At 57.1% G+C, this 26,545-nt stretch overlaps 5 protein-coding genes across 5 annotated transcripts; 3 read left to right on the forward strand and 2 right to left on the reverse strand.

Annotated features, from left to right (window-relative positions):
* The first annotated feature begins 900 nt into the window (after positions 1–900).
* On the forward strand, positions 901–4,034 carry RPS2 (ribosomal protein S2). The gene is made up of 8 exons (XM_080618409.1): positions 901–1,043; positions 1,202–1,360; positions 1,501–1,590; positions 2,009–2,116; positions 2,687–2,860; positions 2,936–3,095; positions 3,547–3,638; positions 3,911–4,034. Exons 2-8 carry the CDS (start codon positions 1,205–1,207, stop codon positions 3,989–3,991), a joined length of 861 nt encoding a protein of 286 aa, XP_080474535.1. The 5' UTR covers positions 901–1,043; positions 1,202–1,204; the 3' UTR covers positions 3,992–4,034.
* Positions 4,035–4,433: 399 nt separating this feature from the next.
* On the reverse strand, positions 4,434–6,166 carry NDUFB10 (NADH:ubiquinone oxidoreductase subunit B10). Its single transcript, XM_080618410.1, has 4 exons — positions 5,981–6,166; positions 5,200–5,338; positions 4,775–4,914; positions 4,434–4,651 (listed from the first exon to the last, which is right to left on the reverse strand). Exons 1-4 carry the CDS (start codon positions 6,126–6,128, stop codon positions 4,551–4,553), a joined length of 528 nt encoding a protein of 175 aa, XP_080474536.1. The 5' UTR covers positions 6,129–6,166; the 3' UTR covers positions 4,434–4,550.
* On the forward strand, positions 6,150–15,466 carry RPL3L (ribosomal protein L3 like; the record flags this gene model as incomplete). The annotated part of the gene is made up of 16 exons (XM_080620162.1): positions 6,150–6,212; positions 6,858–6,976; positions 7,092–7,174; positions 7,518–7,582; positions 7,931–8,123; positions 8,702–8,870; positions 9,687–9,822; positions 10,903–11,089; positions 11,600–11,760; positions 11,999–12,100; positions 12,739–12,834; positions 13,265–13,384; positions 14,540–14,592; positions 15,009–15,119; positions 15,186–15,309; positions 15,434–15,466. The coding sequence occupies 16 exons, from the start codon at positions 6,150–6,152 to the stop codon at positions 15,464–15,466; spliced, it is 1,815 nt and encodes a 604-aa protein (XP_080476288.1).
* Positions 15,467–15,512: 46 nt separating this feature from the next.
* Positions 15,513–23,172, reverse strand: LOC308222291 (testis-expressed protein 2-like; the record flags this gene model as incomplete). Its single annotated transcript, XM_080620163.1, has 13 exons — positions 15,513–15,686; positions 16,192–16,312; positions 16,615–16,827; positions 17,021–17,158; positions 17,260–17,392; positions 17,533–17,632; positions 17,737–17,883; positions 18,074–18,285; positions 18,547–18,856; positions 18,947–19,147; positions 19,250–20,121; positions 22,307–22,999; positions 23,076–23,172. The coding sequence occupies 13 exons, from the start codon at positions 23,170–23,172 to the stop codon at positions 15,513–15,515; spliced, it is 3,411 nt and encodes a 1,136-aa protein (XP_080476289.1).
* MSRB1 (methionine sulfoxide reductase B1) lies at positions 23,170–25,032 on the forward strand. Its single transcript, XM_080617952.1, has 4 exons — positions 23,170–23,225; positions 23,630–23,772; positions 24,097–24,211; positions 24,805–25,032. The coding sequence occupies exons 1-4, from the start codon at positions 23,171–23,173 to the stop codon at positions 24,834–24,836; spliced, it is 345 nt and encodes a 114-aa protein (XP_080474078.1). The 5' UTR covers position 23,170; the 3' UTR covers positions 24,837–25,032.
* The last annotated feature ends 1,513 nt before the right edge of the window (positions 25,033–26,545 follow it).

Here is a 26,545-nt window from a genome sequence, read left to right on the forward strand (position 1 = left end):
CGCCATGGTCGGTGTGGCACCGGGCAGCCCCCAGGATAACGGACGTGAACAGCCCATACCGCCACACCGGCGGGACCAGAACAGCCCAGCAGAGCATCCCTGCTCTGTCCCCAAGGAAGCGACTTCCCGACCCCAATCACCGCAAAAAACGGTCGGTTTATACAATAGAAACAACAACCAGAGACACAACACGCGGGCTTTCAAGTAATCCACCGTTTATTGCACATAGAAATACAGAACAGGATCATTTCAGAGTGTTTCTGCTGTGAATACTCCATCATCGTTCGCTGCAGCACGGCCTGCTCTGCATGGCTTTCATAAGCAGTGAGGAGAGCCCTTGTGAAGGCGCAAGGAACACATGGTACCGCTGTCCATCCAGGGAGGCAGAGCGCAGCCCCTGCCGAGGGAGGCAAAGTCAGCAATGAGAAGAACGGCTCCCTCAGCGCGCATTAGCCCCCATTAACGCCCAGTGTATAAACGGGTATATCCCGGCACAGGGGCTATGGGAACATGGGTTTCACTCCCCGCACGTCCCTGCGGGCAGTAAGCTTTATGTTCCCTTTGCTGTCGGCACAGTTACCTCACCAGGGACCACAGGAGAACCCAAGTGATTTTCAGACCGCGCCTGGAGCTACCACAACCCCCAAATGCGCCTTCCAAGGCCGCACAGCGAGCTCCTATCCGACACCAGCTCAGTAACACCACAAACACAGCTTCAAAGGTGCTTCTATAAGCTCAAAGAGCACAGAAGAAGGCAATACACCACATCAATCACAAGCACGACACGCAGCCACCACCTACCCGTAGCTCGCCCCAAACTGAGGGGCCTGCGCCTGCGCTCCCTTATATATACACACCGCGCAGCGACAACGTGATCTCGCCGCCCCGGACCCTGTATAAGTGAGCACAAAGCGCCGCTCTGCCCCGCGGGGTATTCCGCATTCAGCGTGCGGGGTCCGCACTGCCGGGCGGTGCTCCCGCGAGACCTCTCAGGCTATAAATACCGGGCTGCGCCGCCGTCCGGCCTTCTACTCTAAGAACACGTGAGTGAGGGAGCCATGGCGGCAGGGAGGGATGGCGCTGGTGCGGCCTGCACCGGATCCGGGTCCATCTGTGCGGCCGGAGGAGCGGGAGGACCCGGCGGGTCCTGCCGGAGCGGCGGCGGCGATGTCCCGCCTTAACGCGCCCTTCTTTTGTCTAGCAAATGGCGGATGACGCCGGTGCTGCAGGGGGTGCGGGAGCGGCCCGAGGGGGCTTCCGCGGCGGCTTCGGGACTGGGCTGCGGGGCCGCGGGCGCGGCCGTGGACGGGGCCGAGGGAGAGGCCGTGGGGCTCGCGGAGGCAAGGCCGAAGATAAGGAAGTAAGTGGTTCCCGGCGGTGTGTGGTGGGGACCCAGGAATGGGGTGGGAGGAGGCCGTGTCTGTCCTGGAAGCTGGAGCCGGTTCCCCTGGGGTGCTGCTGGCAGCTGCCGGTGACCCTTTCCATGGATTTCTTTGCTAGTGGATTCCTGTCACCAAGCTTGGTCGCCTGGTCAAGGATATGAAGATCAAGTCTCTTGAGGAGATCTACCTCTTCTCACTTCCAATCAAGGTAAGCTGCCCTGGACACTGCAGTGATGTGCAGGAGAGCTTTAACCTGAACTGGCAGCAGCTGCAGCACTTGGATTTGGGGTGCTCAAGTGATGTGTTTGGGATAGTGACATAAGGGGACAGTAGCTGAGGGCTGATGTGGGCACTTGTAGTGAAGTGCGGTGGGGTTTGTCTTGTTCTGCCTTGTGTGAGGCAGCAGCAGGTTGTTCAAGTGCTTCTGTGATAGTGCTGCTCAGGGATGGAAGAACGAAGCCTAAACGTGTATTGGACCGTGCAGCAGCTGGAGCCAGCTCACGACTGTGAAACTTAACATATTTAAGTAACTTCCTTTAAAAACACGTTTATTGTTGAGTGTGAATGTAGGAGCTTTACAAGCTGTGATGTGGGGCCTTGTGTAGTTCAATATCTGACTCTTGCAGGAGTCGGAGATCATCGATTTCTTCCTGGGGTCCTCTCTGAAGGATGAGGTTTTGAAGATCATGCCTGTCCAGAAGCAGACTCGTGCTGGTCAGCGCACCAGGTTTAAGGTGGCCTTTCATTTTTCTTTGTTATATATGTTGTCTGTTGCTCTTTTGGTATTGAACTAACAAATCAGTTCAAATCCCTTTTTTCTTTTCTGTAGTAACTACTGAATGTTTTGGTGTGAGGATGTTTGAGTGGCTTCAGAAGTAGCTGTGTAAACTTTAGCAGTGTGTTCAGATGTTACTTAAAGCAGTCACAGCACAAAAGTAAGTTGTGCTTGCTCAGCAGTCTTGGCTTTTCAGGGCCTGTGGCAGAGAGAGAAGCCTTGGGTGTCATGTCATGAGGGAATGATGCTTGAGAGTTACTGGGATTTTTGACCAGTAGGAGGCTATAGCATGGCATTGAATCCCAGTTCTTTGGCTTCAACTTCGGAAGGATTAGCTCTTGGTGGTCAGGGAGATGGGCTTCTTGAACTGTGAGCTCTGTTGTGCAGGTTTTAGCACGTGGGGTTTGATTTGTGTCTGGGTGAGCTGTGACTGCTCGTTGCTGAGTGTGCAGCTCGGGTTATCCTCGCTGACAGACCCCACTGGTCTGAGCAGCTCAGCCACAACTGAAAACTCCTCTTTCCATCCCAGGCTTTTGTTGCTATTGGGGACTACAATGGCCATGTTGGTCTTGGTGTTAAGTGCTCTAAGGAAGTTGCCACTGCTATTCGTGGGGCGATCATCCTGGCTAAGCTATCCATCGTGCCCGTACGACGGGGCTACTGGGGCAACAAGATCGGCAAACCCCACACTGTGCCTTGCAAGGTGAGCAGGGCTCTCGGGCCTGGTCTTGGTGATCAGTGTGTGTTTTGGGAGCCATGACCTGGTGTGTCTGTGTAGGTCACTGGCCGGTGTGGATCTGTCCTGGTGCGTCTGATCCCGGCTCCGCGTGGCACAGGGATCGTGTCTGCGCCTGTCCCCAAGAAGCTGCTGATGATGGCTGGGATTGATGACTGCTACACCTCAGCCAGGGGCTGCACGGCCACCCTCGGCAACTTTGGTGAGCTTCAGGGCTTTGTGCTGCATCTTAGCTGTGTATATTGTCATCCCTGTCACTGACGGGGACATGGTGTACCCATTTCTAGAGCTCAGTGTTGATTCAATTTTAGCAGTGAACCAGAAGGAAAAGCTTCTGCTGATACCTCTTACAATGCAGGTTCATCCTGTTGTAGATAATCCTAAAGTTCTGTAAAAGTTAATTGTAAGAAATTGTCTACTTATATGTGCATTGATGGTAAAACATCTCCCAATCTGCGCGATTGCACTTGGCTGAAGTAGTGTAATTGTCGTATATGGTGAGAGAAAGAAACTCGAGTTGTGTGTGTGCATCAGGGAGATCCTGCTGTGGTTCCCTGTTCCATGCTAAATTCTACACCTTTGGAGCAGTGGGGCTGGGCACAGTGAGCTGGTTTCTGTGGCAGCAATGAGCAATGTTTGACTTCCGTCTGTAGCTAAAGCCACCTTCGATGCCATCTCCAAGACCTACAGTTACCTGACTCCTGACCTCTGGAAAGAGACTGTGTTCACCAAGTCTCCTTACCAGGTGAGAGTAATTCTGCAATTCACACCCATATCCTGCCCTTTAAAGTCCAGGTGCTGTTCCCAAAGGATTCACTTAAACAGTAGGAGAGTGGTGTCACAGTCAAAGTTGACTGCCAGGTCATTTAATAGGTGAAGGGAATAGGAAAGCTTTGAAATACTAACTTGTATGTGAAGTACCCCAGGCCTCACACAGACAATTGTTGGGATGTGGTGCTGAGAAACCCCTGAGTGTGGTTAAGGAAATAAACCACTGTTTTAATTGTTTCTTTGCAGGAGTTCACTGATCACCTGGCGAAGACCCACACCAGAGTGTCTGTGCAGAGAACCCAGGCAGCTGCTGTGGCAACCACTTAAGTGGGTTTGGGGCAAGACACAATAAAGTGACCAGTGAACAAGAGATTGCAGCTGGTTTAATGGGATGGTGAATGCTCTGAGTAGATGGATCTGCTCGGGATTTGGGCAGGTTCATGTCTGCAAGCCGGAGCCTGAATATCTGTTGAATTTAAATAGTGTATCAGGTTCTGCTGATCCGCGTTCATCTTATATTAGTCCCTAACTGGGGTCTGCAGCCAGCTTTGCTGTCCTACAGCATGTGCTCTTCACCTTAATTAGGGAGGTGGGAAGAGGTCCAGTGGGAAATCCCAGGTAAGGCAGTCAGGGGGGCTGACAATGGTTTAGGGGATGGTGATGATCAGCTGGAATGCAAAGATGCTGCTATTTCAGCAGAGCTGAATACAGGAAGATTTCTCCTAAGGGTTTTCAGATCCCTCCAAAGAATGAGTCCAGATTTCAGCTGTATAGCAGATGTGCTGTTCTGCACATTTATTGTAGAGGTCAGCAGCATCAGAGCTGAAAGATGCAGCATGCAGAATCTGGTACAAGCACCACAGAAGGACCTGTGAACCATTCACACCTACTCAGAGGCACTGGCTTGTGCTTTCCTCTCTTCCATCATCCTGTGCTTCTGCTTCATCAGACAAGTCCTTGCATTTCCATGGACACCAAGATCACCATCTAAAAAGAAAGTCAGTGTGTGAAGAGTGGCTCTCTGCAGCTAAAAACAAATGTGCCCCTGTTCGGGATGCAGCTCAAGATCCCTGTTGCCTGTGTGCCCCCACATGCTGGTGCTGTACTCACATCTGTCCTGGTAGGCTTTGGTAACCTGCACCAGCAGCTCTGCCTCCTTGGCACAGTTCTGGATCTGGTTGGGTCCCTCCCTCTGCTTGCAAGCACCAAGCCTTTCCCGGACTATCTCCACGATTTCCTGATCAACCATCCTGCGGGAAAGACAGAGGTGACTCCTAACCCAGCCAAGAGGTGATAGAACAGCCAATGGGGGGTGAATCTTTGTGGAAGCTCAGGTGTAGGAACCAGACAGCATGAGAGGATGTGTTCTCATGGCCTTGGGGGTGCTGCAGGGGACAACAGCCCTATGAAAGGGGAGCTCTATAAGGGAGTGGGCAGGAGGTGCTGTCAACACCCCAGAGTCCATGACAGTGCTGTGAGTTCAAGCCAAGGGCTGCAGCCCCCAGAGGTGACAACCAGAGCAGTGACAGCCGTACCTGTCCCTCCTCCACTGTGCTTCGGCCTCATAGAAGCAGAGGTAGTCTCCCTCCAGACACTCGCTCAGGTCGGGCACACGGCGGAACTTCTGATGGTAGTAGTAGTACTTGTTCTTGGCCTGCTGGCGCTCGATCCACTCTGCAATGCCAGCCCCATGGTCAGACACCCCTGACCCACAGATACAGAGGAGCAGCAGGGCCCCAGTGCCTCCCAAAGCTTCACTGCTTGGTGCTGCTGCTGCCTTCCCAGGCCCCAGGTTGGTGCTCCCTGTCCCTGCTGTGTGTTCTTGTCCATGTCCCTGTGTCGGTCCTCCTGCCCCTGCTGTGTCCTTGTCTATGTCCCACATCCCTGTGTCTGACCCTGTGTACGTGCTGTGTTCTAGTGTTCCACATCCCTCTGTTCCTCTCTCCCTGCTGTGTCCCACATCCCCGTACCTAACCCTGTGTGCATGCTGTTATGGGTGTACCACATCCCTACGTCTTTGATGTGTCCCACGTCCCAGTGTCCGTGCTGTATTCTGTGTCCCACATCTATCTGTCCATGCTATGTCTTCGTATTCCAAGTCTGTGCCTGTCCCTGCTGTCTCCTTGTCCGTGTCCTGCATCCCTGTGTCTGTCCCTCTATCCCTGCTGTGCCCCGCTCTATCCCACTCCCTATGCCGGTCCCAGCGGCCGTGTCCTTGTGTGCCCGTCCCTTGCCCTTATTCCCGCTCCCCTCACCGCACCGCGGAGCGGCTCTAGGCCCGGCGGCAGCGGTGGTGGTGTTTCTATCCTCCGGTACCTCGCACGAAGGTGACGGGCGCATCGATGATGTAGCTGAAGGCGGTCTGTATGAAGGCGACGGGGTCCGGCAGCGACGAGGTTCTCTCGGAGACGGGGGTGCGGGTCGGGGGCACCTTGTACGCCTCCCGGTTGCTGTCCTCCGGCATGGCGGCGGTGGCGCGGGCGAGATGGCGGCAGGGCCAGAGAGGGCGCTCTACGCATGCTCCGCCGCGCCCGGTGCATGCCGGGAGGTGTAGTCCGTGGCTTGGCTTGGGGCTGCTCCGCCGCTGTCACTGCCTCCGGTCCCGGTCAGAGCCATTGGAACAACGGGGTTGGAGAAGCCCTTTCAGCCCATCCAGTCCAACCGCTCCCAGCACTGCCAAGGCCACCCCTAACCCATGGCACTGAGGCCTCGTCTCCACGGTGTGTGAACACTTGCAGGGACGGTGACTGCAGCCCTGCCCTGGGCAGCCCGTTCCAATGCCTGAGCACCCTCTGGGGCAAGAATTGTTCCTCAGCTCCATCTAAACCTGCCCTGGTGCAGCTTGAGGCCGGTTCCTCTTGTCCCATCCCTTGTTCCTTGGGAGCAGAGCCCAGCCCCTCCTGGCTCCATCCTCCTCTCAGGCACTTGTAGGGAGCCATCAGGTCCCCCCTGAGCCTTCTCTCCTCCACACTGAACCCCCCAGGTCCCTCAGCCGTTCCCCATCACACTTGTGTTCCAGGCCCTGCACCAGCTCCGCTGCCCTTCTCTGGTCCTGCTCCAGCACCTCAATGTCTCTCCTGTAGTGAGGAGCTCAGAACTGAATGCAGGATTTGAGGTACAAATCCCATTGCTCCAAATTCACTGCAGCTGCCCCAATCCCCTCACCCAGAACCACAAAGCCATTCCCACCTAGGCTGATGGAGGCATTTCAGTGTACCCATACCCAGAGCACTGCAGCGAGCCCGGGGTGCCCGTTATCCTCATCATCCCAACGGCAGCCCTTCCCGTTCCGGTTGTTCAGGACGTACAAGTGTAAACTGAGACCCGGGCCATTGACCTTTATCACACCGCAAGTGCTATGTCCAACCTGCCAGCTCGGGATGGATATAGCAGCGGGTGAAGCTAGCGGCTAAATTTGTGTCTTCAGGCTCATAAACATCTTAAGTATTGCCTGGGCAGCCCTCACCAACAGCCTCCTGCTGCTGCTGAGCGGGCTGAAGACATCCCATGGTCTGTAACGCTCGGCGCTGCTGCCTCCCCTTTGTGTGCATAGGAATGGTTGGAGACGAGCTTGGTGGGAAGGGTAACCTGGTGCTGGCAATGACCCTAGCAAGGAGGGAGTGCAGTGGGTATAGAACTAACCCTGTGCTGCTTGGGCTGCCCCCCAGCTCCCTGCCTTGAAGCCAACCCTGTCCGTGCCTCTCAAGCGCTGTTGCTTTCTCTCAGTGTGACCTTGTGCTTGGGGTTTATGTATTTAGCTCTTCTAATTTGGTTTCCAGGTGCGTGTTTAACCTGCACGAGTTCTTATTGCAAATTCCTCTGGGCATCCCTGCCTGTTATTCCTGATTGTTAGCTGAGACGTTTGGTGCCATTGGTCTCGATGTCACGAAGCCCATCAATCCTGAGCAGGCCCTTTTGGTGCTGCAGAATACAAAATAAGCCGTTATAATTAACATCACAGGAGGACAGACCCATCAAGGGATGTATTTCTCATTCAAAGTCCTCAAGCAGAAGGAGGGAGATCATGTTCAAGTTTCTTTTTATTTCATTGGCATCATTTGTCCAGAAACTCACTAAATTCTTCCATGCATGTGATGGAAGCTTGAACAAAACCCCATCTTTTTCTCCTGTTGGAATCAAGGCAGAATCCAGGCCCCCTCCAGCATTCACTGATGTTAAAGGGGGTATTTCCCATTGTGCTTTCAGTCCTGGTGCCTTCTAGGACCCCAAAGGGAAGCTGATCTCCTTTGCTCTTCCTCCCTGCAGTCCCACCGCAAGTTCTCCGCTCCCAGGCACGGCCACTTGGGCTTCCTTCCCCACAAGAGGAGCCGGCGCCACCGAGGGAAGGTGAAGTCCTGGCCTAAGGATGATCCCAGCAAACCAGTGCACCTGACGGCTTTCCTGGGCTACAAAGCGGGCATGACGCACACCGTGCGGGAGGTGCACAGGCCCGGGCTCAGTAAGTCCTGCCTGGAGAAAGGAAGGAGCCGCATCCAGGAGGGAAACGAGGGATGAGGGTTTGCTGGTGGGAGAGGCTGCTCCTGGGAATGGGTGGTGAAGCACACAGCATCCAGGATGTGTCCTGTTCTGATGGCCAAGGGCTGCCTTAGGGATTGCTGGGAAGTCCCCACACTGGGATGGTGACCAGTGGTTTGTTGGACCCTGCTGGCAGAAGGATCATGCAGGGTGTAACTACTGGGCTTGAAGCATCTTGCTGGGGAATTTAAGTTACCCTCTGAGATATCCAAGGTAAGAGCCACCCAATGTCCTGCTTCCTCCCGGGTCTATAGTCTAGAGATCAAACCCTGTGTGGTCCTCCAGTTGGTGGGAGATGGAAGAGCTGATGCTGGCTGTGAAACTATAGCGTGACCTTGCCGCCAGCACGCTGCTTGCTGGCTGTGACATCATGGAATCATAGAATCAACCAGGTTGGAAAAGACCTTTAAGGTCCTCAAGTCCAACCGTTACCAAGCGGCTCTAGGGAATGATCTGATCCTAGACAACACTGAGCACCGCTTCCCGTTCCTATCTTTGCAGAGATCTCTAAGAGGGAGGAGGTGGAGGCCGTGACCATCATTGAGACCCCGCCATTGGTGGTGGTTGGGGTTGTGGGGTACATAGAAACACCGAAGGGGCTGAGGAATTTCAAGACAGTGTTTGCTGAGCACATCAGTGACGAGTGCCGGCGGCGCTTCTACAGGAACTGGTACGTGCTGGGGAGGGCCCCTGGGGTGCTGCATGTGAGGGGTCCTCCTCTGGTCTTCCCCACAGACACCCAACCATTGCAAACAGCTCAGCCACAGGCAGCTGGCTCTGGGCTGGAGAGGAACTGCAGCTTTAGTCATGCACAGAGATGCTGCAAACAGCTTGGTGCTGGCAAGGGGCATATGCATATGTAAATGTATTCTAATAGCTGAACTGGGTGAGCTCTGCACAATATCACATGGCAGCATGTGCTGCAGGTTCATTTTCCTTAGTGTAGGCTCATCTGCTCTCCATTGAACTGGAATACTTGAGCTGAGGCACCAAATGAAGGGAGGAAAACACGATTTGTCAGGGGGAAAACTGATGCAGAATGTGCCCCTTGGCTCTTGTAAACATCAACACCCCAAACCCTACACCAGCAGAGAGGAAAATGGAAACACGAACTCCGTGACTGTAGGAATCGTGTCTCCTATAAAGTGCTGTTGAGACCCACCCACCACATCCCTCTGATCCCTGTTAGAGTCTGTGTTCTCCGCTTCACTGTGAGTTTGCACTTGTATGTCGGTGGCACTGAGCCCATCAGTGGGAGACAATTGGATTCCTCATGCAGAAAGGTTTGAATTACCAGCCCTTGTCACAGCTCATTATTCACTTTCCTCTTCCCACTTCACACCCCTGTGTGCTGGCCCTGCCAGTTAAGGCACCAGAGAGGTGCCTGGCAAGGTGATGTGTCCCTCCACGCTGTGCCAGGGCACAGGGATGTGCAGAAGCACTTCACCCTCCAGCTTGCCTGGGTGTTAAACCACCTTGTTTGTAGGCACAAGAGCAAGAAGAAGGCGTTCACCAAGTACTGCAAAAAGTGGCAGGATGAGGATGGCAAAAGGCAGCTGGAGAAGGATTTTGCAGCTATGAAGAAGTACTGCAAGGTCATTCGTGTCATTGTGCACACACAGGTCAGAGCCTCATTCCTGGGGTGGGCAAGGGGGGATCTGGGCCTTCCTTAGCTTGGGAAGTGTGGACCTGGGAGGTGGGATCATGGGGGTGTCTTGATGGGGTCACAAGAGGCTGAGCAAGCAGACACTGGTCAGGGAGTGTGGGACAGGGTCTAAAGGCAATGGGAAGCTCCCCCCTGACACCAACACTGTCCCTTTGAGCCTGGGATTGCTGCAGGGGCTGTGGTTCAGGAGCCCACACACCCCACAGAGGAGAGCAGAGCACACAGAGCCTCAGCAGGTGCTGAGCCTGTGTCAGCACAGGGACCTCAGGCCCCATGATCACCTCAAATTAGCAACTGGTGTCAAGTGTTTTGGGCAAAAATAACCCAGGGGCAGGCACGGTTTTGCCAGATGCTGATTGCTGGATACACAGGGCCGGTTTTCCTGCTGATCCCTGGAGTTAATGTCTGCTTTGGAGTCTGGGACAGAGCTAAGCTGGCTCCAAGCTTCCCTTGTAGCTGGCACAGAACCTCAAAGCCCCACTATGGCAATTTGGCAGGGGCTATGAACAGGGAGCTGGGAGTGGGAGAGAGCGGAGGCACCTCTTGGTGGGAGCTAGGAATAACTGCTCAGTGTAGAAGCAGAGGTGGAGCACGACCAAAGGAGAGGCACTGACTGTCTCAGAGCAGAGAGCTGCATCCTGGCTCGTCGCGGTGTTCGGTTTTAGAGGGTGCTCTAGTGATGGGTTCCTCTGGGGCATTTACCCACCATGGCTGTTACTGCTGTGCTTAACTCTTGGGGTAGGATGAGGCTGGCTTGCTCCTGTGTTCCCTGGAGAGTGGGTGTGCATCAGCTCCTGCCTGGAGTAGGAGCACTGGGAGATGGGGTGGTTGGGCTCAAGGATAAGGAGTTACGTCCAAGAGGTCCCAGATATACAGGCATGGTGACCCAGGCTGCTGACTGTCATGAAATGGGTTGAGAGTGTAGTAGAGAGGGGTGTTGAAGAGCTCTGAAGAGGGATGTGACACAGCCCTGCTTCTGTGTTCATGTCTATGGGGCAAGGAGCAGCATTTAGCCCTAATGCACTGTGTAATGCAGATGAAGCTGCTCCCGCTGCGGCAGAAGAAGGCTCATGTGATGGAGATCCAGCTGAACGGTGGGACAGTGGCTGACAAGGTCGACTGGGTTCGGGAGAGGCTGGAGAAGCAGGTCTCTGTGCACAGCGTCTTCAGCCAGAACGAGATGATTGATGTCATTGGTGTGACCAAGGGGCACGGGATGAAAGGTACAGAGCAAGGAGACCTTTGCCAGAGGCTTGGTGCTGTCCTTCTCCTCTGACACTGTCCATAGGGCAGCACTGGGGTAAGGGAGTGTTAGAGAACCCACTGACTTACTGCTTAAGGAATAGCAAAGCCCATGACACACAGTTGCACTGTAGCAGAGCCTGGTTTCTATAATCTCAGTGAAGCCCATGTTGCCTGCTGTGCCCAAAGGCCCCACGAGTACGCAGAGCCATTGAACTTCTCACAAGCCCCACGTGTGTGGAGGTGTGGGTGTTCCTGTGATTGCACTGCCTGTGCTCAGCAAGCACAGATCCCAGCCTGACGGGATCCATGCGAAGTGAGAACAGTTCTGTGCTCCGGCCTCTCACCGTGGTGACAGCTCTTGGGCTCCTTCCAACACGGTGTCTTCTGAGAACTGCAGAGGGATGATGAGCCTGTCCCCTCCCCAGCACTCCAACACGAGCTCTGCACCTCCGCGGGGTTCTCACCGCCCTGTCTGGTCGCACTTGCAGGGGTGACGAGCCGCTGGCACACCAAGAAGCTCCCCAGGAAGACGCACAAGGGCTTGCGCAAGGTCGCCTGCATCGGAGCCTGGCACCCGTCCCGGGTTGGCTACTCCATTGCTCGGGCTGGCCAGAAGGGCTACCACCACCGCACGGAGCTCAACAAGAAGGTATGGCCCCGATGGGCTCCCTCAGAGAGCCTTCCTGCCTCCCATGCAGTCACCATCCTCCTCTGCAGGGTGGCCCCTGCTCCCCAAAGCTTCTCTGACGTTTCCTTGGAGATTCTCCATGTCTTTCCCGGTGTTTTTCCCTACTGAAGGCACATCTTGGTGAAAACTGCGTCATTCCTGTGGCATCCCTCAGTGATGGGACACAGAAGTCACCATCTCCATGTCCTTTCTGTTCTAGATTTACCGCATTGGCCATGGGATCCATGTGGAGGATGGCAAAGTGGTGAAGAACAACGCCTCGACGCACTACGATCTCACAGAGAAAACCATTACTCCTATGGTGAGGGCTGAGGGTGTGCCAGGGCTGTGACTGATCCTGGCTGCAGGAATCCGAGCCAGGGAAGTAATTCCATGCCTGGAGACAGCTGCATAGGGAATGATTGGAAGGAAATTCACTGAAAGAAATGCAGTGATTCGTTTCCTCCTGTTTTGGACATGGGAAACCATCTCTATGAGGTGTTTTATAGGCCCATTGGTAGACCCAAACATTAAACTTCCAGCTGATAACTTCGGCAGGAACTGAGAACTTTGTTTAAATACAAAAAGAAGCATAAAAGACATTAAAAATCTGATACTTAACAGATAAACGTTTGTAACTTGGTTTGCAAGTTCACTTTGGCTTATTAAAGCTGTTAGCTTGGGAGTCCAGCCAGCTCTGCTCTCTGTTCACCCCCATCCTCCAGGGAAGGAAGCAGGGTTACTGCCTCCCCAGCTCTTATGGGGTGCCCCTTAGCTGGGATCCTGCAGTCAGTGTGACATGCTCTGGTGGTCCTAAGCAGGCAGGCTGATGGGTGCACAGTGTCATTAGCTGGAAGGACTGTCAGTCACTGCCTTCTTCCCTAGAAAATGCCACCCTTGGGCATGTCTCCCATACCCAGCTCTCCTGCCTCCCAACTTTCCCTCTGCCTCTCCCCACAGGGTGGTTTTCCTCACTACGGAGAGGTCAACAACGACTTCCTCATGCTGAAGGGCTGCGTCATGGGCACGAAGAAGCGTGTGCTCACCCTCCGTAAGGTGAGAGTGCTGCTGTGCTAGGGGGGGGACAGTCTATAGCTCTCCATGAACTGACTCACCATGTGGAGAATGCCAGAGAAGACTGGTGAGGTCCTTGGCTCTGTGCTGCTGAGGGCATTTGGCACATGATGTGGTGCTCAGTGAGACCATTCGCAGCTAGAGGGAGGCACTCTCTCTGGAGACAGAAGCTGCAAGCATCTGAGGGTCAGGATGCAGGGCCCAGCAATGGAAACCTTGGTGTTAAGCACACTGAGAGCTGCTCTGCAATCCAAGGCATCACCTGAGCACCAGGGGTGTCTCTGAGAAGGCAGGTTTTCATGGAGGTACCTGTCTGATGGATGCACCTAGGACTCAACCCTGCCTCCATCAGAGCAGATGTCCAGATTGTCTGTGACAGTCATCCTGATGCGCTGTGACTCTTCTTTTCCAGTCCCTTCTGGTGCACACAAGCCGCCGCTCTCAGGAAGCCGTTGAACTCAAATTCATTGATACCACTTCCAAGTTTGGCCACGGGCGCTTCCAGACAGCTCAGGAGAAACGGGCTTTCATGGTGAGTAACACTGCTCCAGCTCCTAGGCCCTGCTTGCAGCTGGGTTAAAGCAACTGATGGACCCCAACCAGGCAGCTTTGTCTCCATATAACAACAGCCAAACGAGTGACCAGGATCATCTTGCATTAAAGCGGGGAAAGAATTCAATTCACACAGCAGATATGATGCTAAGGAAGAACATGATGCTTGTGTGAGTGGTCCAAGATAACCCAACCAGCAAATAATACACCATATGGCCACGCAGTTCCCATTCACCATGGGATGTTTTAAACAAGCAGTTAACTTGGCAGCACCACACTGGACATATGGTCCCTTTCACCCACAATTGTGCGTGTCTTTGATTTGTTTGGGATGATTTATGATGTTCATGCTCTTAAGAGGGTCAGATTCAGACACCAATTAGTGATTCTTTGTCAGGAAGCTTTTAAGAAGGCCAAGCAGGGTATTTTTCTTAAATCCAGAGAACAAAAACCCCATCTAAGTAATTCCAAACCAAGCAGAGTTACTTGAACAGCTTTGCAACCTACCCCGGGCTGATGCCTAAGCCTGTATGTGACATTGAGGAAGCGTTAAGTAAGCCAGGCCTTCAGCTAAGCAGAAACAACTGCCTGGGTACCACACAGCCAGGAACAGTTTCTGGATGTGGCCTTCCAGCTAGAAATCCCATGTGCAACTGCCTAAGCCTGCTTAGCCCTGGGAAGGGGGTTGGCTCCGCAGTGCCTTTGCAGAGCTCTTTAGAGGTTAAGCTGATTTCCTTTATCCCGGTGTTAGGAGCTTGTTCCGTGTTCTGCTTTTGCTGTCACTGCAAGTCCTGAGTAGCTGTGACATAGATCTTAGTGACAGGAGCTGGTTCTACCCGGTTGCAGATGGTTTCTTTGCTGGTTTCTACTGTGAGACAAGTTTCCCCCATGGATACTGTGGTAAAGCTTTACATTTGATTGGAAGTAGAGGAATGCTCCCCATTCCTGCAGGGATAGGGAGGCCCTGGGGATGGCTGGGGAATGGAGGCACAGAGCTTCCAGTGGGGAGCAGAGGACCAGGAGCAGCAGAAAGGGGCCAGAGCTGCATTTCTGCTCCCCACAGCTCAGATGCAGCCTCACAGGCCAGGTTTGTCTGCCACTAACACCCAGAGCTCTCCTCTCTGCTCTCTTCCAGGGCCCTCAGAAGAAACACTTGGTGAAGGCAAAGCCAAGTGGGCAGGAAGAGGTGTAAGGATGGAGATGCACAAGGCAGCCTAACTTGGGGCACTTCAATAAAGAAACTTCAAGCCATGTCTGCTCCCTGGCTTCCTTCTGGAGGGGTGTCTTGCCTGTATTCAGTGCTGAGCGTGTCCTCAAGGCTCCTGGGACAAAGTAGCACTTGGGACTGGCCCATATAGACAGGGACTAACTGGGACAGGCAAGTGTCTGCTCTGTCCTCTGGATCCTCCCTTTCCTTCGCCCAGGGAATTCTTTCCCCCCTGCCTGAATTCATCCAAACCACAGTGAACTCCCCTTCCAGAGGAGAGCAGGGCACAAGTACTGGCACTCCTGCTCCGGTTTGCACTGGGAATACAGGGCCTTGCCATGACCTGCCTCTTACTGACCATCTCTCCCCTCTCCACCTCTCACATGCACCCCCCCAGCACTCCTTTTGCTGAAGCATCACCCATGGACTCCTCTCCTGCAGAAAGCCCCACGATCCCAAATCCATCTTCAGCAGCTGTGGGCACTCGTGTACAACAAGATGCTGCTAGGTAAGACTGGGCAGTGATGGATTTATTCAGCTTTGGACTCATTTCTCACCCCTCTTTTCCTTGCAGTCCAGCTGCCTGCGGGGAGGGTGGGATGTGCTGTGGAGCTGTGATGGCTTGGATCAGCGCTGATCCCAACTCCTTCAGTGCAGAACCGCTCTGGGCGTCCTGCACCCTCTTTGGGAACCAGACAGTGGAAAGCTCAGCCCTCCTCTGCTCCAGAGCTGGGAGAACCTGGTAGGAAGTGCATGAAGTTCTTGTGTCTCCAGCAAACCCCTTGCCCTGTGTCTGGTTCTGCTCTGAATGTGTGCTTGCAGTATAAGGAGGAGGCTCATCTACAGAAGTGCTGAGGATGAGATGAACCGAGAAGCTCTGACCCCACGGCACCGGCTGCAGTCAGTGGCCAGGTCCTGGTTGGCCCCGTGTCCCAGCGAGGTCCCTGAGCTCTGTGCAGTGGCTCTGCCCTGCCCGTGGGTCCCTGAGCAGTGCCCCCATGGGTGGCTGAGGATCCAGGCCAGAGCTCATGATGGGAATGATGAGATCGTCCATGTTTGGCATCACCAAGATTTTCTGCAAAGAGGAAGCCAGAACAACAAGTCAGTGGGTTTGAACACTTCAAGAGTGGTCAGGGCAGAGGGCAGGGACCAGCACTTTGAAGCCATTCTAATGAGCAGCTCTCTGGGGGGATTTGGGTACCTAAATGCCCGTGGGGACATTTCTGTTCTTAGAGGTGCAGGTATCTTGTGGGGGAGCATCCTAAACCCAGAGTGGATGGGGGAATTCAGCTCTTCTGAGGGTGTCTGCCTGTTGCTGACACTTCTAAATCCCCCTGCTTGGGGCAGGGCTGCATGTGCTGGGAGGAAACCACTTTTCCTCAAGCACTTCAATGCTCAGAGCACCAGCTCTTGGACCTGGGCCCTTAGGTTGTGTTTCTTGACTGCCCAAAGCTGGACAGACCAGATCAGATGCTGGTGCTCTGTTTAGATAACCCTGTCCCGCACTGAGGTCTCCTTGTCCCTGATGGCAGCACTGATGCTTCGGCTGGCTTTGCTGAGCCCTGTGACAGACCAGGCACCTGAAACTCGTGCTGCAGCTTCCTCTCGATCCACTCGGTGACATGGAGGAACGTCACCTCCCGCTCGCCCAGCTTCGGGCGCACCTTCAGCTCCAGCTGCGGCGGCACTCGGAAGCTGTACCTGCGCGGGGAAAGGGAAGAGGCAGAAAGCATCACGACCTGACTGTGGTACAGCCCATGGGGCCCCACCGCTGGGCTTCAGGGACCTGCCTCCTGGGAGGAGGTGCTGGGTTGCAGTGGGAGCTCTGAGTCCCCACATCCTAGGTGGAGACTGGGGTTAATGAGGGTGAGGTCTGTGAGGCCCTTTGGGTGCTTGCTGGCACCCTGGATGAACCCAAAAGCCCTGGGTCCCTGGGTGAGCCATGGGGAGCTGGGAGGAGGACGCGTGCATGTCCCTGCATGGGAGGTAAGGGGAGCAGGTACCAGACACGGTCCGTCGGTGGCGGTGGGATGTTCACAGCCAAGGTTCCCGCCAGCTCCTGCACCTCCACCGTCAGCAGCAGCGGTGTGTTGGAAACCTCCTCGATCTTCTTCTTGATGAACTCGTTTTCGGTGGCCCTTTGGAAGTACTTGGACTTGGCGATCTTATCCACGAAGCGCAGGATCTTCCGGCTCGTGCTGTTGCCGCTGACGTGGCTGCAGTGAGACCCAGACCCGTGCCGGCTTCCAGCATCCCTCAGCCATCACTCACAGCACCCACAGGGACAGGAGTCCCCAGGGAAGGGCTGGCACGATGTGCCTGTGTGTGCCTTGCAGGGAACCCAGCCCCGAGCCCCTGTGCTGGAGCAGCCCCATGCCTCCCATGGCACAGACCCCATTCACCCCTTACCCCTCAGTGCCGGGCAGTGGCACCCGCTCCCCCAGGACCCCCATGGGCTCTGCAGCAGCAACGTCTTCCTCATCGGAGGATCCGGCGCTGGATGACTCCGCATCGCTGTCTGCCAGCAGGATCAGCCGCGGCCTGGCCCTGCGAGCCCCGAGCAGCATCACCGGGTGCCCTGGGCCCAGCACCCTCTCACCTCAGCAGGCAAGCGGAGGGTGAACCCCAGCCATGCATGGGCTCCTTACCCCTCTCCTCCTGCCTCTGCTGGGCCGCTCTCCTCTGCAGCGCTCTCCTTCCCCAGCTTGCAGAGGTTCATCTTTGTCTCCAGTGTCATCTGCAATGAGCCGCTGTAGGTGACCTCCATGTCCACCCAGAGCCCTGCCAGGAGAGGGATGGGGTGAGCCCCTGTCAGCTCTGCAGGGGCTGAGCCTGCCGAAGCCTCCCTGCTTCAGGGATAAGGCTGGCACCTCAATAACCCCTGCCATGGAGCCAGGCCAGCGTCCCTGCGGGGCTCTTACCTCGGTCATTCATGGTGGGGCTGGAGGCGCTGAGGACCGAGGGGACGGATGTGCCCATGTCCAGCTCTGTCAGTGTCAGCTCGTTCATGAAATAGGGGAGCTGATGGAGGGAAACCACACGGGGATGGTCACCACAGCCTGGCACCTGCTGCAGAGCCTCAAGGATGGAGCTTCCGCAGGTGCTGCGATGCTCCTGCCTCTCACCTTGATCTTGCTCAGCTTCTTCTGGATCTTGTTGGACACTTGCTCAGCCCAGTACCGCTCCCGGAGGAAGTCCCAGAAGATGCGTCCCACCAGCGCGTTCATCCAGGCCATGCAGGGCTCACTGTGCCCCGCTGCGTCCTCACCGAGCTGTGGGGGGACAGGAGTCACCAGCTCTTGGAGCGGGGTGGCCCCATGAGCCTGGGGACCCCACTGGTTGGGTGCTCCCCAGCACCATGGCTCGGCTGGGAGATGAGCCACAGGACTGGAAGTGGCTGCACACAGGATCCGTCAGCCTCTGCCCGTGTCCCGCTCCCAGTGCGGGACTCATCCCACTCACCTTTGTGGGGCTGCTCAGTGCTCCATGAGAGGGGCTCTGCTCCGGGCTGCCCCCGGCCTGCGCTGGCACGAATCGGGCCATGTAGGTGCTGTAATCCAGGAAAATCTCCTGCTGGATGCTCCCAGCCAGCTCCTTGGGCGGGAGAGCGGAGGGGATGTCCTCAGAGCTCCCCCCGCTGCTGCTACCGCTGCTCTGTGGAGCTGGGCCCATGCCTGTGGACATGGGGACACGAGAGGTGACATCCTGGCTATGATTCATATTGGATGTGCCATGATGCCCGTGTGGTGATGTGCTGCCTGGCCATGATGCTGGTGACATGCCACCCACCCTATGCTTCTAAGGGGGGTCCTCTAGACTCCTGGCTGTGCTTTGAGCTTCTTCCCGTCCCCATATACTCGCTGCTGCCTATCAAGGGCTTTTTGCACTCAGGCAGCTCCCACCCTGGACCATCCCCAGCACACAGCATCGGACACGAGCCTGCTTCTCACCTTCACCATGGCTGCTGCTGGGTGTCCCGCGGGAGGCTCGCACGAGGTGCTGGTACCACTCCTCCTTCTCTCTCCCTGTCCGCCCGAACAGGTACAGGCACCTCTCCCTGGTGTCCCCTGGGATGTCCTGCCCTGGCACCGGCACCTTCTTTGTCCCCTCGTCCCTCTGCAGCTCCTCGTCGTGCTCCTCGCTGCTCCTGCGCTCCCCCTCGGCCGGCTCGGGGAGGAGGACACAGATGGGGTATTTCTTGTTCCACGTCCTCTTTCGTGCCAGGCTGGGGGGGCAGAGGAAGACCTGCAACACCGAGAGGGGCGGTGAGGCCAGGCCAGGGCATTGGGGTATTGAAGGTCTCCATTGGAGGGCCCTGGGCACCACCAGTCTCACCTTGGCGTCGGTCAGGTCATAGGAGCGGTGGCTGATGAACACAGCATCCAGGATCTCCTCCTCGAAGGCGGCTCTGCGAGGGATGTTGCTCTTGGGGTAGGAGAGCTTGAGGGTGGCTCCTTCCAGCACCGCGAGCACCGAGTGCGTGAGCGAGGGGTGGAAAAGCTCTGGGTCGTAGACGTGCAGTTGGTTCATCCAGCCCTGGGTGATGGGAGATGGAGCCGGCTGCTTCCCACTGTGCCGTATGGGGCAGCAGCACAAGCTGGTGGCACCCAGCACCCCCACCCCGTGCTCCATCCCTACCTGCAGCCGCTGTGCTTCCCGCGGCTCCCCCGGCAGCAGCTTGGGGCGCAGGCAGCCCCGTGTCACCGGCGGAGCCCTCGGTGCGAGGAGGAGGACGGCGAGGAAGCCGAGCATCAGCCCGCAGACGAGCCCCAGGCAGAGGCCGGCGGCGTAGGGCGGCAGCGGCAGCACGAAGTAGCCGTAGGCGAGGAGGGCGATGGAGGCGAGGGCTCTGCCCGGCACCGAGCCCCCGGGCCTCGCCAGCGGTGGCTCCTCGGGGGGCGGCAGCCGGGGCTCCGCGTTCCGCTGCGCCACCTCCACCACCTGGATCACGTCCCCGTAGGAGCAGATCTCGTAGCGGCAGTTCAGGGTGGGCTCCCAGGGGCTCCAGTCCCGCACCCGCTGTCCCCTGCGGCCCCCGGCATCCTGCCCCCCGGCTGCCGGCTTCGGCCGGGGCACGGGGCCGCTCTCCTCGGCCATGAGGCGGCTGAGCCGGCTGAGCGGCTCCTGCACCGCCTCCGACAGCCGCCTCCTGGTGTCCTCCAGCCGCGCCTCCCGCAGCCGGAGCAGCGCGGCGCGGCTCTCCGATGGGGAGACGCTGGGGGAAGACGGGGCCGTGCGGGACCTGGCCGGGTTGAGCCGGGGCTGCGGGGCCCCCGGGAGGTCAGCCAGGAGCATCCCGCTGGACTGGGATGCAGGAGGAGGCTTCATGTCCCCCTCCAATGGGAAAAGCCCGCAGCCATCCTGGCCTCCGCCGTCCTCCCGCGTGCCGGTGGGATGCGGCGTTATCCCATCGGTGTCCCCATGCCGAGGGGAGCCCGGGGATGGTGCCAGGGTCGGAGAGGCGGCCGCTGCTGCCGCAGCCTGGTCTGACATCGCTCGCATCGCTGGTACTGCCAGGGGATGGAGGGAAGCAGCTCAGGTCTGTGCCACCTTGAGACACAGCACATCCCTGTCACTCCCCATCAGCATTGCCATGAGCCATCGAACAGGAGCAGAGTGTCCCAGGGGATCCCATCACTTTCCAGCCTATTTCGGGGTGCCCTTGGGGCCATGGAGCTGCCAGCGGATGGGAGGCTTGTGGCTTTCCCTGTGCATCGCAGCAGGGATGGGATGGAGAAGATACCATGGTAAGATGACAATGACAAGGGGAACCACTTGTATAAGGAGGATAAACCTCAGCAGGGAATTAGCAACGGGGCCTCTGCAAGCCTGGAGCCATGAGCCAGGTCTGCAGTAGAACAAGTGGGATTTTCCTGCACCAGCACATTCCACTGGTGCTGGTGAAAGTGCAGGGGCTGTGAGCAGGGATGCAATGCCAGCCACCAGGACTCTGACTCCTCTAAATGTTCCTTCCTTAATGCTCAAATGGTTTGGCCCTTGCTTAATCCATTGCAAGGACTTGAAATGAAGCAAGCCCGAGCCGTGACCCCGGTTCAGCATGAGGATGCTCTGGATTCAGGGGGTTGGCACTCCCTGTGTTTACTTAAGAGGCACAAAACTTTTCCTAACATATAAAGTTTCTGTATCCCTGAGGGTGCTCCTGGCCATGGCAAAGCTTTGTCCCATTCCCAACAGCCACTGTCATCCCTCTATAGCTCCATTCCTGCCAAAGCCATGGAGCTGAGCCCACTCCAAAGCTGTGCCCCTGATTTTGGGAGGGATGGGGGCTGGAGGACTGGCTCAGAGCGACCATTGCAGGGCTGAGCCCAGCACCCAGTGGGTTCCCCTCACAGCATCCCTGCAGCAGGAACCAGGACATCATCCCAGGGAGCTGGGGCTGAGCAGGACTGAGCAGGGTGCTGCCCTGGGGCTGCCTCACACCCGCATCCTCCTTGCCCTGGATCCTCAAAGCACTTCAGTGCCGTGAGTCAATGCCAGGCTCTGCTGTGGCTGCCTCCAGCCCTGTTTATATAACACCACGTTTTGTGGCTTTTGCTTTGCTTCTGGTTTACAGGAGCTACTTGTGAATCCCAAATGAACCATGGGTGATACCCAGCAGAAACCTGCCTGTGGCGCCGGCACTGTCGGCACCACCAGCACCAGCCAAAGCACTGAAACAGCAAAATGGGGAGTGAGGGGAGGAGAATGATCCCTAGAGCTGGGCTTTAGAAGGGACCGCTTCTCCAACACCTCCCGCCCAAGCATAGCAATTGAGGGGGACCTGAAGGCCCCACTTACCCCTCATCATGCAGGTTTCTCAATAGCACCAGGCCACATTCACCCCCAGCATCCCCAGTACCACCCATCACCCTTCCCAGCCCTTGGCTGTGCCTACCAGAAAGCCCTGGGGCTGATCCTGGGCTGGTCCTGCCAGGTCACTTTCTCCACTGGGTTAGGGGGACATCAGCTCCCCTGTGCTTGTGCTCTGCTCCGTGTCTGCCTTTTCCTTACAACCGCTCTGGTATCCGTGGGTTTTAAAAGCTAAAAAACACAGAAAAAGACTGTTTCCTGAGAGACCATTAGCACAGTGGGAGACAGGGATAATAATAGCCTGGGACTGTATGGGAGTCTTCATCTGTCAGGGACCGCAAGTGCAGGGGAGGCTGTAGATGTGCTGCTGAAACGCAGCCACCCCTGGGTGCCTGGGAGGGTGGGAGCAATGGGATGGACCCGGATGGGTGCATGGCTGGACCACAGGAATCCCAAGGGCGGGAGCAGGGAGCTCAGCCTGCCCAGAGGAGAGCCTGAGCTAATTGAAGGTGGCAGCACCCAGCGGGCAGGAGCATCACCAGAGCTGGCCCCACACCGAGGTCTCTATGGGGTGATGGAGATGTCCATTAGCATTAGGGAGCAGGGGCCCATCCGAGTGCTTTGCTGCCAGGCTCTATCCAGCAGCAGGGCTGGTTCCCTGGGACAGTCCCCAGCTTCTGTCCGAAGGGCATCAGCGTTTTTGCTCTCAGCCCAAGGAAGGTGGAATTTCCATGGGAGCCCACTGGATGAGGACTCATCCAAGGGTCCTCAGATAAAACCAGGGAAGAGGAGACTCGTGGTGACATGAAGGATGCTTCCCTCCAGCTGGATGCTTCTCCTGGAGCCTGCCAAGGTTCACCTTCAAAGCCAGGTCTGAAGGCTTACCAAGGCTTACCTTGCCCATGCGAGGCTCCTGCCTCCTCCTTCCCTTGGGAGCCCCACACACCCCATGGCTCAGCCCCACATCACCTCCCACTGTAGTCTCCAGCGGGCTCCCAAGGGTGACCCCCAGCCCTGTGATGGGATGGGGGTCCCCACTGACCATGGGCCTGCATCTCATCCACTGAGACCGCCGGGATGGGGGGAGCCCCCAGGTCACCCCAAGAGCTGCCCAACCACCACCACCCGGCCCCAGTCCCGGTCCCGGTTCCTTCCCTGCCGGGCCCCGCTCCCGCAGTGCCGGTACCTGAGGCAGATGGGGAAGGGCCTGAGGAGGACGAGCAGTCCCGGTGCAGGCGCAGAACCGGTGCTGGTGCCGGGGGGGAGGCTCAGCCCCGGTGCAGGGGGGGGGACCGGACCCTGTGCCGGGGCAGAAGCAGCAGTGCCGGAGCCGCAGGAGGCCGGCCCGTCCTGATGATGCCGGGATCCAGGCACTGATGCCGGTGCCGGTGCGAGGAGCCGCTGCTGGAGGCGGAGCATCCGCCCTGATCGCGGTCCCGCTCGGGTGCGGGTGCCCCGCTCCAGCCGGCGGAGCCGGAGCATCCGCAGGATCGTGCCGGGTCCCCGCGCCCCCCCCGAGGCTTCCCCCCACCCGGGAGCCCTTCACCGGGGCAGCGGGGCCCGGACCGCGGTTTCCCACTGGGGGAACGCGGCGGAGCGGTCCCGATAACAGGACCCCCGCACCCGGTACCGGGACCCCCCCTTCCTCCGGTACCGCCTCCCCTTCGGCGCCCTCTTGCGGGCGCGGCGCGGCAGTGCCGGGGCGGAGCCGGGGCGGAGCGGACGGGTCCCGGTGCGGCGGGCGCAGCCATGTCCTTCTGCTCCTTCGTGGGGGAAGAGGTGTTCAAGGACCACTTCCAACCGGGTGAGCGGGGCCGGCGGCACCGGGCGGGGGCTCTCGGGGGGCTCTGGGGGCCCCGCGGGGTTTGGGGACCCTCCTGTAAGGGCTGGAATCCCGGCGGTGGGGGGTGGGATGCGGTGTTCTTCCTGTGGGCATCCTCCACCCTGGGAACCGGGCTGGGGGTCCCGTCTATTGGGGGATGCCCCCGTGGAGGGGGGGACACGACCCGGACTGCAAAGGTGGGGTTGAGGGGAGTTCCTATAGGGGCCCTTTGGGGGGGTCCTGTCCTGCTGTAGAGGAGCCCTTATAGGGGATGTGGGTTGTGGCCATAAAGTCCAGTGTGGGTATCCCATGTCCCCATCCCAATCCCTTGGGAGCCATTCGGGTGCTGCCGCCATCACTGACCCCTCTCCCACCACCCACCCCAGGCATCTACGTCTGTGCCAAGTGTGGCCATGAGCTGTTCTCCAGCCGATCAAAGTACGAGCACTCGTCCCCGTGGCCAGCGTTCACCGAGACCATCCATGAGGACAGCGTGGCCAAGCGCCTGGAGCGGCCGGGGGCTTTAAAGGTGCCAACACCTTGGGGGTAGCAAAGCAACCCCATGGGACTGTAGCGACAGGACAAGGGGAAATGGGTTTAAACTGAAATAGGGGAAGTTCTGGTTGGAGGTGGGGAAGAAGCTCTTCCCTGTGAGGGTGCTGAGGCGCTGGCACAGGGTGCCCAGAGAAGCTGTGGCTGCCCCATCCCTGGCAGTGTTCAAGGCCAGGTTGGACACAGGGGCTTGGAGCAAGCTGCTCCAGTGGAAGGTGTCCCTGCCCGTGGCAGGGGTTGGAGCTGGGTGAGCTTTAAGGGCCCTTCAACCCAAACCATTCCATGATTCTATCATTTGTAGGTGTCCTGTGGCAAGTGTGGCAACGGGCTGGGCCATGAGTTCCTCAATGACGGGCCGAAGAGGGGCCAGTCCCGCTTCTGAATATTCAGCAGCTCGCTGAAGTTCATCCCCAAAGGTACCTTTGGCTGTGGTTTGGGAGCTCTTCCACCGCATGCGGTTCGTTCGGGGGCACTGCTGATAGCCGCACACGGTGTGCACTGCACTGCTTGCGGCCGGGTGTAGCTGCTTGTTCAGATAAGCCAAGCAGCCACTTCCATCCTATGTAAATCCCGCGTGCTTTGCTCTGCTCAGCTGGGCCCCCATGGTGAAATAGGGAGTGTGTGGGACCTCCTGGATGGGGCTGTGGGTCTGCCTGTGTCCAAGGGGCAGCTCAGCACTGGGGGTTTCTGATTGTGATGCAGGGCAAGGGCAGGGAGCTCCTGTGGTGGCTTAAATGGGGCTGGGAGAATTCCTTGGGGAAGTGGAGTGGGAGCTCTGACTATTGCTCGGTGGGAAGGGGTATTTGCTGCTGTGGTTACCCTGCTCTTTGCTCCCCCTGGGTCAGAAAAGGCTTTGGGAGGCAAATTCAGGGCAGCCCCTTGGTCATGGCTTTCTTCCCACTTGTGGGATGTGAGATGCTGGCCGGGTGTAGGTTAATAACCATGTAAAAAGGGCTGGTGGCTCTGGGGTGAGAAACACGAGCCTGGATTTTTCCTCTCCTCCTTTCAGGCAAAGCAGACAAGGACCTGAAGGAGAAGTAAGCACAATCCTGCTCTACCTGTGCACTGCTCTTGGGCTCATCCTGCGTTCCCCTTGGGGTGCTCCATCCAGTCAGGGGGGCACCTCCAGCAAGAGAAACCCCAGAGAAGCTCCTGGTGTCCCCGGGCCGGTTCCTTCTCTGTGCTGCTCTGATTCGGGGTGCTGGGAGGAGCATGGGGGGTAAGGGGAAAATGGGGGTGCTGGAGCTCTGTGCTTGCTGCGTGGGTTGTGAGCTGCACCCAAGGGTGTTTCACACGACTCGGGGTGACGCAAAGGCTCCGGCTCTTCATTGTACCCACCCTTACCCCCTGTTCTCCCCAGCATCCCTCTGCCTGTAGCAGAGTCCATGGGAGCAGCTCATGTGCCTGACGTGGCACTGATGCAACCCAGAGCTGCTCCTCTGGCGTTTCCAGGGAATGACTCTGGATTAGCTGAGATCAAAGCCTGGGTTAATCTCTGGTGCTATTCTAGGCTGGGATCTTGGTATGAACTGCCCTATGTAAACCCTGCCAGGGTGCTAGGGTGAGGATGGGTTTATGATCCCACTAGACAGCAGCCAGGTATTTTACCCCTTATCTTGCACACAGGTCTCGATCTCCCACGTCCTCTGGGCTCTGTTCTCACTTGGCCTTACACCAGATTTATCACTGTGCTATGAACTCCAGTGGCACCAATGGTTCCTCAGTGCCAGGGAGGGCAGAATGGGGCTCGCGAGCTGCACTTTGCACAGCTCAGGCTTTAGGAGGGACACTGATGGCTCCTTAACAGCATCGTGCCCTTCCCTGCCTGTCCCCAAACCAAATCCTCCTCTATAATTACACACAAGGAGTTCTGAAGATGGCAAACCCCTTTGCTCACCCAGGGTCTGGTGGTGCAGCTCCAGTGCAACACATGGGTGCTTTGGGGAGGCCTCACTGCTCTTATGGTGCTGCTGTGCTCAGCTTTCCTCTGTATGGGTTTTCCCTCAATTCTGGCGTTAGGAGGGCACCCTTGCAAAGTGCAATGCACCAGTTCACTGCCTGGAGCTCACTGCTGGTCTGGTACCTCTTTCTATACTGAAAATAAAGCACTGAGTCACTGTGTTGGAGAAATAACCTCTTCTGTTCAAGTGATGGCACCGTGGAGCACCTGCCAGGGGTTACCTTCGCTGCTCGGTTTGCTGGTGTTAGTTGCAGTGATGGGGAGGCTGCACCAGTGGTGGGATGCGTGTGAGGCAGGCACAGATGCAGGCACAAAGCCCTGGGCAGGTTTCATCTGGAGTCTCCAGCCTGCAGGGTTAGCTTGAAGTCAGTGTGTGTGGTTTAATCCTGTCTCTGTTACCATAACCCCAGGGTTTACCATATAAAAGGGGGATGCATTGGAGGCCTTAGGGCAATCCCAGGGTCAAAACCTTCACTGGGGAAGGTTTCCTTTCTGCTCCACTTCTCGGTTTTGCCCACCTGAAGCTGTTTTCAGCTTGTTTTTCACAGTGTGTTGTGGTACCTGCTGGGCAGAAGGGCTCTGAGTTTCAGCAGTGCCTCGTGGTGGTTTCCTCACACAAAGACTGGAAGCTGCAACCTCCTGCAAAGATCCCTTCACCCCATCAGAGCTGGGTACTGGGTTTATGGAGGCTGGAGACCTGAGCTGGGCTTTGCTGGGCCCCAGTTCCAAGGGGTAAAGTCTGCTCTGGAGCAGAGGAGCCAGCTCCATGTCTCCCTCCTGTCCCACCGCT

Source organism: Psittacula echo (assembly GCF_963264785.1).
Source record: "Psittacula echo genome assembly, chromosome: 5".
Classification (NCBI taxonomy): domain Eukaryota; kingdom Metazoa; phylum Chordata; class Aves; order Psittaciformes; family Psittacidae; genus Psittacula; species Psittacula echo.

Bases quoted from the DNA above. Each gene is read 5' to 3' on its own strand.
- RPS2 (XM_080618409.1), top strand. From the start codon at position 1,205: ATGGCGGATGACGCCGGTGCTGCAGGGGGTGCGGGAGCGGCCCGAGGG. The intron at 1,361-1,500 runs GTAAGTGGTTCC...TTTCTTTGCTAG, and splicing joins GCAAGGCCGAAGATAAGGAA to TGGATTCCTGTCACCAAGCT. The intron at 3,639-3,910 runs GTGAGAGTAATT...GTTTCTTTGCAG, and splicing joins TCACCAAGTCTCCTTACCAG to GAGTTCACTGATCACCTGGC.
- NDUFB10 (XM_080618410.1), bottom strand. From the start codon at position 6,128: ATGCCGGAGGACAGCAACCGGGAGGCGTACAAGGTGCCCCCGACCCGC. The intron at 4,915-5,199 runs GTACGGCTGTCA...TCTTTCCCGCAG, and splicing joins GCACAGTGGAGGAGGGACAG to GATGGTTGATCAGGAAATCG. The intron at 4,652-4,774 runs GTGAGTACAGCA...CTTTCTTTTTAG, and splicing joins CAAAGCCTACCAGGACAGAT to ATGGTGATCTTGGTGTCCAT.